General features: G+C 33.1%; 1 protein-coding gene across 1 annotated transcript; it reads left to right on the top strand.

Moving 5' to 3' along the window:
* Window positions 1–6,473: 6,473 nt before the first annotated feature.
* Window positions 6,474–7,302, top strand: LOC126732625 (STS14 protein). Its single transcript, XM_050435587.1, has one exon. The coding sequence runs from the start codon at window positions 6,612–6,614 to the stop codon at window positions 7,122–7,124; it is 513 nt and encodes a 170-aa protein (XP_050291544.1). The 5' UTR covers window positions 6,474–6,611; the 3' UTR covers window positions 7,125–7,302.
* The last annotated feature ends 3,576 nt before the right edge of the window (window positions 7,303–10,878 follow it).

Below are 10,878 nucleotides of genomic sequence, written 5' to 3'. Positions count from 1 at the left end.
CTTTTCCTCAATCAATTACTCCTTATTATTAGAACTTCATTTTCCCAGAAAATCTAACCAGGTACTTCAAATCAAGGCTCTTTTGTTCTCTATTTTTAATTGTCAATACGAATGTGGCATTGCCAAGGTTGGTTTAGAGAGTCAGTGAACGCATTTGATTTGTTTAGTCACATCACTTTCTCCGAAGAAAGTTTTACTAGTCCATAGAAATGTGAGGGAGGTATAGCTATAGCTAGTTGGACTGTTGGATTTCATATAAAATTTGGTGCACCTGCTGCTGCTTTTATATAATACAGTATGGTACAGCGTATTTTTTAGTACATTTTAATTGCAAACAGGATAGTTAGTGCCTTGGGTGACTTGGGTCCATTGTTCTTTGTGTATTAAACCCGTCAAGATATGGATAGATGTCAAACACTTGTTATGTGTCTGCAAGGCCAAGGAGCACTAGACCCAAAATTTACCTGACTATAGCCAATAGTGCAAGTGCAACAACTCTGAGTATCTAGTTCTAGGATTTATGCTGCTGTAGTACTAAGAAATTAAAAGCACCATTATATTGGAAACACTAGAAATTGCAATGTGGGTGAGATTTGAGAATAGGTGCAATTGGTAATGCAATAGCAACTATATACCATGCACGCCAATCATGGTAGTAATCAATCCAGAACTTGTCTGTGTGAAAGAGGCGGTTTATCTGTTTATGTGATGTAATTGTGTAGCTTGCAAATTTTTGCATAAGCAAAGGGTTTAGATTCTGAAAAATAATATTAATATTCAATATCAAGGGCCTATCCAAATTCCAAACCAATGGATTAGGGAGGCCACCGACGTTCGTGGGACACCTCTTGAGTCTTGTCTTGATGACATTTGAGCCACAGTCACATGTTTGTATGCTGTTAACACCAAAGGTTCACTTCACCTTGTGGCAGGAAATGTATGTATGAAATGTCGTGATTGTGAAAGTGTACCCAATACCTAATGGTTTACTCCAGAAACTGCCCAAATCGAAATCCATTGGTACACCCAATCTGAATTTCCACATGGGCACGCCTCAAATTTGCAACTTGCGCTTCTGCGTAAACATTCATAGTTTGAGTGTATTTGGATACCGCTTATTACACTGAAAACTGAAAATACTGTAGCAAAATAATTTTTAAATGTGTAAATAGTGTCATGAGACCCATTTTTAATGAAAGTTTTGCTGAGAGGTTTGTGGGTTTTGTGAACAATGCACATAAAATGCTCTTTAAAAAAAAAAAAAAGTGAAACGCAGGCACGCACTTTTCATCAGTATCCAAATGGATTCTTAATATACTTGGAATTGGGAGTTTGCATGATTGTATTTTCCTTTTGCTTTGTCTTTTTTTTGGAAGTATAATTTCAATGTTCTATCTGTATGGATCATGATCATCTTCCATTTGAAATGGGTCGATTTCATAGTCCCGATTAAATATTTTAAATTTTAACATATATTTAGTGCCAATTTTAAATAATGTAATAGTACTATATTGTGAACTATGAAATGGACTCTCTTCATTTCACTTAATAGAGAGGATCAGGACTCGATGAAAACGATAGAGATAATTTTTACAAAATCTAATACAATTATACATCATGATCAATAGAAGTTATGAAGATCATTTTAAAGCTTGGAAAATAGTTAACTCTAGTCCTGCCAAGCAGTTTCTGCGGATCCCATCCGAACTAGGATGGTTTAAGTGGAATTTTGATGCAACTTGTGTTTGTAAAGGTGATGGAGTTTTGCTTCAAGTGCATACAAACATTGAAGCCCCTGGTGTCCCCGTATGGACTGAAACTAGAATTGCATGGCTAGAATTCAATTTAGCCATGCTGAATGGTCATAGCCTCATACAGTGGCGGAGCCAAGAATTTAGGTCAAGGGGGGCAAGATTAAAAGACAAGATTGAAAGTCAAAAACTAATCTAAAAAAATTTAAACGTGAATATTAAGAGTATGCAATATACCTGTGACTATATAAACGTGACTCAATGACTTGAATTCTTTAAAAAACTCAACTTGAATGCTTTTAAAAACTCAACAGAAACTCTAATTGTTTGTTTGAATAGAGGGGAGTAGAGTAAAGCGAGGGAAAGTAAGATAAATTACCTTATTTGAATTTTTTTAAGAGAGAAAAGAGAGGGATTTGGAGGGATTTTAATTACTTCTAACCCCTCATTTTTAATTTCTCTAAATTAGAGAAATATGGAGAAAGAATAGAGCATAGAAATATTTAACCAAATGAATTACCAAATTTAAAATTTCTTTTTTTAAAAAGCTAATTATTTTCCTCCCTTTACTTAATTTTAAAAACATTCAAAAACTTTTTTTTTTTTTTTTTAATATGGGAGGCATGATTTATACCGTACCATATATACACTTTTTTTTTTTGAGTTCTATTAGTATTAGGCTGCTGTGGTTCCTATTCCGTATAGGCATATATCATTAGCATAGGGTTTTTTTTTTTTTTTTTTTTTTAATGGTTACTAGGTGGGACCCATAGTTCTATATTAGAGTTATAGTAGTCTCAGAGTTCTAGTTAAGGAAAAGTTTTTTGGCTTTTGTGTAGAGGGGCAAATAGTACATTTCAATGCAATATACTGCCATTATTAGTAAAAATTTCGGAAGTTCAGGGGGGGCACCTGCCCCCCCCCCTCCCTCCGCCCCTGGCCTCATAGGTATGTGTGTGTTTAGAAAGAGACCCACTTAGGGCACATTTGGTATACTATAATGATTATTACATGGAAATAGGAATAAGTATTACAAGGAATATATTAAGTTGGAATGTAATAAGTATTACTATTTATTAGTTTGTTGATCATTTAAAAATAAAATCCTAAATATGCATCCACAATTTAGTAGAGTATAAAAAGAATGTGTAATTAAATCATTTTTAAGTCAAATTTCCTAAAATACACTTTTTTTAGGATGTTTAAAATAGAGCTAATAATTAACAACAAAGAAAATTTATTTTCTTTTATTTTGAAGAAGTGGCAACTAATGACTTTTTAGGAAATTTTAAAAAAAATTTATTACATAAGGTGAAGGATTAGATATTCAGTACTTTTTTTTTATAAAGAATAATTATTTCTTATTTTGAAGAATGGCTATTCATAAAAAATAACTATTCATTATAATAAAAACATAACTAAATAATCGAATAGTTATATCATAGGAATATCTATTATATTAAAATGTTTATTACAGTCTATTAAACATGACGTGGTCTTAATATTATCAAAGCTCTGAAGGAGGACTTCGTAGGTGTGCATTGATGAATTCAAGACCTCATTGCTAACATCAAACAGTTACTTTTGTGCGTTGAGATTTTTTATTTTATTTTGACGTAGGCAGTCAAATTTTGTAGCCAGCTGGGTTTTGTCTTGCTATCTATGTCTTGGCCTCTTGGATATATGTATACAACCAAGAGGGGAAAGATAGACTGGGCCCATTTGCTTCTTTTGATTCATATAATCCCCTGGTTCTTTCGAAAAATTGTTGTTTATTTAAGAAATTTTTTAGGGCACTTTTCCCGTTTGATTAAGGGCAACCATGCCTCAAACTTTATAGTCAATTATAATTTGAGGATGGTAATATTTAACACAACTTGCAAACAAAAAAACAGTTTTCTACAAGTTAGTATTTGGTGTAAATGGATTCATATTAAAGTGAGTCAACTCGACACAATTAATAAATAAACTCCTTCCTGTTTGACTTTCTTATCTTGCAATCTAATTAAAATTATCCGATTAATTATTCTTGTTAAGACAAGTTGACCGCATTTAACCAATTTAAATAAATGCCATTTTTACCTAATATGAACTTGAGCAATTAAAGAATCTTAATGGTTATATTGATAAATTCTCCATTGAAAACCTAAAGTCTAACTCTTTTCCCCATACAAATAAACGAACTCTTATTTCCTTTTATTTTTCTTAGATTGCAAGCCCCACATTAGATACAGATCCCCTAAAATTTCAAAATTAAGGGATAAATGATTTTTTTGAGGGAAAAAAATATAACAGAAGAACTGGCTCAAGTGAATAAGTAGTCTTAATCTCTTAACCATTTTTTAAGGTAAAGTTCAAAGTTTGAGTTGGTTAGGGTTCTACCTTCTTGGTGAAAAAAAAAATTATTATAATGAATTATGTCAAAACTATGAGCAATTACTAGATATTCTTGAATTACATGTGAAGTGTGAACATCAATGAAAAGTAAGTCACCTAATAAAAAATATGATATAAACTCAAAAAGTCAGAGAAAGCAATGAACATGTAGCATATAAAATTAGGATTTTTAGGATTTCCAAGTGAGTCAAGTAACTTATCAAGGATTAACAAAAGCCACTCAAGCATTATATCTTTCTCGGCCTAGGCTTCTGGCTAAGAAAAAGTATGTTCGAAATAGAAACTTTATGAAAATGCACACTCCTAGAGGAGCTTCATGGGCTGCTCACAGCATCTTCCAGTGCAGGGAGGTAATCAAAAAAGGGATGTGTCACCGGATCAGCAATGGTCTTAACACTTGGATATTGGAAGACCCGTGGGTTCCCAATGAATCTGACTTTATTCCAAAGGTTAGATGTGGAGTCTCTATGGATGTTCATCTGGTTGCTGACTTACTTGACAGAGACACTAGACAATGGGACAGAGGTAAGTTGTCTACCTTATTTGAACCCTCATCGGTGACAAATATTCTAAACATTCATCTCCCTATCCATATCCAACAAGATCAAATCTATTGGTGTCTTTCTCATTCAGGTGAATTCTCAGTGAAGTCAGCTTATAAGGCCATTAGATGCTCTAGTTATTCCAAGCATCCCCATATGTCAAGTAAAGATTGGAAAGAGTTGTGGAAACTCAAAATTAATGCTAGACTCAAGAATCTTTTGTGGAAAATGAGCTGGAATATTCTCCCCACTTGCTCTGTCCTTAATAATCGGTTTGCCCTTCCTTCTTTGGACTGCCCTTTATGTAGTAATGCCCCTGAATCATTGGAGCATCTTTTTCTGCATTGTGAGTGGGCTGCCCAGATTTGGCTTATGGCTCCTTGGCCTCTTGTCACCCACAATTTAGCAAACGTTTCGATTGTGGACTGGATCAAAGCTATTATTTATCCCAGCTCTAAACTTGGTCTAGATGATGATTTGGCTTGGGAGTTTCAGTTATATGCAGCAATATCTTGTGATCAATTATGGTGGGCAAGAAATAAGGCAAGAGTGGAAGGGATTAATAGTAATCCAACAGAGCTTGCAAGACAGATCCTACGGGTTTTTCAAGAACACAAGCAAGCTTGGAAGGTGCAGTCAGTTAGGAAAGAAAAAGATGTATCCTGGTCACCGCCTCCTCCCAATTGGATTAAATTGAACTTTGATGCTGCATGTAGGGAAGAAAAAACCACAATAGCAGTGGTTAGCAGAGATTCTATGGGTAATACCTTGAAAGCTTGGTCTGACCACTTCATTTCCAGTAGTCCATTGGTGGGGGAAGCTAGAGCAGCTTGGAGTGCCATGATACTTGCTGCTAATGAAGGTTATGAGAATATCATTCTAGAAGGCGATGCTTGGAATGTTATTGAGCCAATTCGTAATGCTGATGTTGATCCCCATTGGAGCATTAAAGCTTTATGTGATGATATTCTGTATTTTGTAAAGTTTTTTAACAATGTAAAATTTTCTTTTGTTTGTAGAGAGGGCAATGTGTCTACCCACCTTTTGGCCCAATGGGCAGCCCTTGTAAGTTGGACAGGGCCGGTTTCCATCTGTTATCTGCCTTCTTCGATTTTGCGGGCTTCAGATAGAGATGGAATTTGGCCCCGTTCTTTTGTTTCTCCCCTTGTTCGGGTTGAGCAATAAAGTTCTTATTCAGCCAAAAAAAAAAAAAAAAAAAATGATCTACTATATTCTTGTCAACTTTTAAAAAAGAGGAGGAAATTTAAAAAAAAAAAAAAAAAAATTCACCTAAGCATTGCATTTATAGGTGATGATGTTATTACAGCGAAATCTCGCTAGCACAGCCAATTGCAACCACAAGGCCGGACCTAACTTCAGCTCATTTTGGGCCTAACTTCAGCTCATTTTGGGCCCAAAATTACTCTATTTTTAACGTGTTATACTTAAGTTAAGACCTTTATTAGTCCAGCACGAACCATAAAACAAACAAAACGTAACCTTCAGTCCACACTCGCACGCATTATTTTGTGCATGCAAAAATTATAAATGCATGTCACATGGGGCTGACTCTTTTTTTATTGATAAAAGTCAACAATCTATCGTGCTTCTGATGCAGGAAATAATAAATCCTACCGATTTCATCAATAATATAGCACCAAAACCCAGAATATCCGCACCCCAAATATGGGTTAGCACTGTCCCAACCCTTTGACTCTCAACTCCCATGCCTATGTCCATATCTATTTTTGACCAAATAACCCTTCATCCCATAATGAATTTCCTTAAAAACCAAGGACAAACTAGTAAAATTATCATGATCCATATCCACCTACCTAGCCAATGCATCAAGCATGTCTTTAAATACTTTAAATAAATTGAACTCCACCATTGATAACCACATTTTAGATCCAAAAAAAACATGGCCTGTGCTTTGCTTGTAGTTGTACTCATGGCTCTAGCCATATGTCAAGGTTCAGCACAAGGTTCAGGACCTTCACAGCAGCCTAGTGCAGCAGCCAAAGAGTACCTGGATGGACACAACCAAGCAAGAGCAGAAGTTGGGGTTGGTCCTCTGAGTTGGAGCGAGCAGCTAGCCAATGCCACAAGCAGACTTGTGAGGTACCAAAGGAACAAAATGGGTTGCAAATTTGCAAACTTGAGCAGCAGCAAGTACGGTGCAAACCAGATGTGGGCTAGTGGTCAAGCCGTGACACCGCGCATGGTGGTTGATACATGGGTGGGAGAGAAGAAGTACTATAATCACACTGACAACTCTTGCTTGCCGGATCACAGGTGTGGTGTTTACACTCAAGTGGTGTGGAAGAATTCTTTGCAGTTGGGTTGTGCTCAAGCTTCGTGTGCAGACTCCTCTAGTTTAACCATTTGTTTCTATGATCCTCCTGGGAATATAATAGGGGAGAGCCCTTATTAGAGTATTTAGACCCTTTTTTTCTTCTTCTTGTTCTTGTTCTTTTGTGTAACCTCTAGCTATGTCAAATAAATCTTTGATCTGTTAGCACTGATAACAATTGCTCAAAAAATCTTTCTTCACTGTTTTTGTTTGGATTGTGATTTAAGTAGAATGAAATCGCTGAAATGTTGTTTATTCATGAATTTGAGTTATACGACACTAGTGCACAAACTTTGTGTGACTATAAATGAGCCTTAACAAATTGACATTTTGTTGTACATATATAACTTCACCGACAAATGTAAACAAAAAACCATGCTGTCCTCATTAGACTGCCAGCCATCAGACACAGGTACAGATAATAATTGAATCCAGTAGCCGGGCCATCACACACGGGCAGATGATATGATAATAATTGTTTGTATCTAGAACAAACCCTCACGGGGCAAGAACAAACCTCATTTTCTGTTGAGTAGGTCTAGCACATTCAATTTTTTTTACACTTTTTCACAATTGTTAACTTACTTTTGTTGCAATTGATGTAAAATTTATATTGTTTCACTAATAGACTTATATAAAAGTGATGTTTTAATCATAACTTCCAACTTAAAAGTAAAAAATTTTGAAAAAAATTACTATATCTCAAACAATGTTCTTTTTTTTCTTCTTCCTTTTTTTGGGTTTCACAGGATTCAGTTACTGAAAACAAGTGTGTGATCCCCAACCAAAAAAGGAAAAGGTGTTCCCATGATTGAATTCATGAGGCCAGAAATCAAATGGAGAGAGTTTCTCTATTACTAAAAGGGAAAAAAAAATGATGAAATGCCCTCAAAGACCTGGGATCTATTTATAGACACCCTTTCATATATAGTTGATAGTTGCACTCTTTAGAAGAGTTGTAACCATCAACAAATATAAACCGATGTAGAGCTATTATTAATATAAATGAAATAAGGGACGAGAACAATAGATATGAACATGAGAGTATGTATTTAATATATATCTCAAGTGGTCATCCACTCTTTCATATTGCCGAAAGATACAATTACTAGTTTTGCTATTGAATACTATATATCTCTTTACAACAAAGCTTTCATTTATATTTAATAGGTTGGTTGGGTTTAAGCAAGGTTGTCAAAATTGAGATCCTACGTAAGATTATGGATCGTAAATTGTAAAATCCTATATTATTTGAGGAAAAAAAATTGGTATGTTAATATTTAAAAAAGAAAAAAAACACCAAAAAATTGCATTCATTTGATGTAATTACTATACATCATTAAATTCATTTGTAAACATCATTTAAAGATGCTAAAAATATAAAAACATGACACTATTGGGATGTTATTTTTCATTTGGGTTCAATCGACACTTTATTTCTCTACATTAAAATAGCAAAACTTAGTCTATTAAGATGTTATCTTTCATTTGGGTCTAATTGGGTCTTTTGTCAAGTTGAAAAAGATTACAAGAAATTAGGATCGTTTGAGATTGTCAGAATCGTACAATCACAAATATCCTTGAAAGATTCAGATCATTCTAAGCAGATAGGATCGTAATATCGTAATATCGTAAGATCCAAATCGGAACTTTGACAATCATGAGTCTAAGAGATGTGCTAAAGCAATGAAATGTAATTAAAGGAGTGATATAGCATTAAGGGCTGAATTTTATTCTTGAAGGCCACATAACAAAAGGCTGAAATTGGGAAGTGTATTGCAGTATATTTCGGTTGACACTTTTCCTAATTTATCTTCATTTCTAACAAGTCATATTTTCACTAACTTACATAAAAAGTTATCACCACTTCTCTAAGAGCCCATTTGATTGGGGTGAAATAGGAAGGATAGATTGGGAAGAAAAAATGATAAAAAATGTGTATCAGAAAAACTCAAGTGAAAACCAGCGCCTATGTTTTGGACGAAATTGTCCCAGCTCAATGTCGATATTTTATTCTGAACCTTTCTGTCTTTTTCTTCTTTCTTTATTTGTCTTCTTCTGTCCTTCTTGGTTTTGTTTTATTCTTTAGTACTTTTCTTCAATTTTTTTTTCTTTCATGCTTATCCTTCTTTTTTTTTTTTCTTCTTCTTCTTCTTCTTCTTTTTTTTTTTTTTTTAATTCTTTTCTTTTGTGCTCATTCTTTCTTTTCTCAACAGTTTTGGTTTTTTTTTTCTTTGAGAAAAAAATTTTGGGTTCTTGAACTTCTTATCCCCTTTTTAAATTTATTTAAATGAAGTAATCATTCATAAATAATTTTTTAATAAAGATGTAATGTATTATTATTATTATTTGTTTTACCAAATTGAGACATAATGGTAAATTTATACAAATTTATTTTCTATCATCTCATTTCTTTTTTCTCAACCAAACAAAAAAACTTTCTTCCCTCCACTTTTCTACCCTCTCAACCAAATATATGAAAGAAAACTAAGGTTATGTTTGGTAACAATTTTTATTTTCTATTTTTAAAAACTTGCTTTTGGGAATATAAAGAAAAAAAAAATTTTTTTGCATTTTTGAAATCAAAAACATGTTTGGTTAGTTGAAATTAAAAAAATAATTTTTTGAAGAAAGGAAATAAAAAATACTAAAATATGTTGTTATTAGGATTTGAACTCTAATGCTAACTTATTAAATGAGATAGATTCATTAAATTAAATTAATTTTTTCTTTAACTTTTGAAAACTAAAAACTAAAAACAGCATTTTGTAAATTTTCAATTTTCTTCACAAATTGAGTTTTGAAAACAATTTTTATTTTCAGTCCATTTTGAGTTACCAAATAAGTTTTTTAGTTTCAAAAATAAAAAATTGTTTTTGAAAACAAAAAATAAGGGGAAAAAGCAAATGTCAAACATACCCTAAATTTCTTCTACAATCTGTCCTTCTACTTTTCTATTCATTCCTCATTTCTATTCTTCCACTTTTCTATCTTTCCAACCAAACGGATCTATTTTCAGTCCATTTTGAGTTACCAAATAAGTTTTTTAGTTTCAAAATTAAAAAATTGTTTTTGAAAACAAAAAATAAGGGGAAAAAACAAATGTCAAACATACCCTAAATTTCTTCTACAATCTATCCTTCTACTTTTCTATTCCTTCCTCATTTCTATTCTTCCACTTTTCTATTCCTCCAACCAAACGGATCTAAGAGACAAAGTAGGAAATCTAATGTGAGAAGGTGCACCAATGTTATGTGTGATTCCACCCCTCTAATTCCAACATCTCCCACTTCATCATAAAATAACAATAGGTGACAAACTATAAATTAGCATAACACATTGATACTAAACTAGGCCACATGTTAACTCTCATCTATGAAGCATCATAGATCCCGCATAAGTAGTGGGTGACCTCTCAGTGGCGACTCTAGGAATATTTTTTAGGGTGTTCCTGGGTGGGATTACTCTGTTACAATTTTTTTTTCTTTAGATTCTCTATTACAATTTTTTCTTTTTTAGATTTTAGTTCAATTTTTTTTTTTAGCTTTTTCTTTTTGCTTGAAAGCAATGTTATGAATACTGTTTTGGACATTGTTTCGATTTGTTTAGTAGAACGGAATATTTTGATACTGATCTATTTCGACGTACCATTTCAGGGTATTTCGGGGTTTCTAAAAAATATTAAAAATAATATATATTTATATTTATATTTTCTTATACAACATAAAATTATTGATCCAAATAAGTAAACCTCAAATAAAACAAATCATTTAGTTTTTCTTTTTTGACACTTAGATCATTTAGTTATTACATAACAATTACTGTTTTATAATAT

Source organism: Quercus robur, chromosome 6, assembly GCF_932294415.1.
Source record: "Quercus robur chromosome 6, dhQueRobu3.1, whole genome shotgun sequence".
NCBI lineage: Eukaryota > Viridiplantae > Streptophyta > Magnoliopsida > Fagales > Fagaceae > Quercus > Quercus robur.
This window is presented reverse-complemented; position numbering and strand designations above follow the sequence as displayed.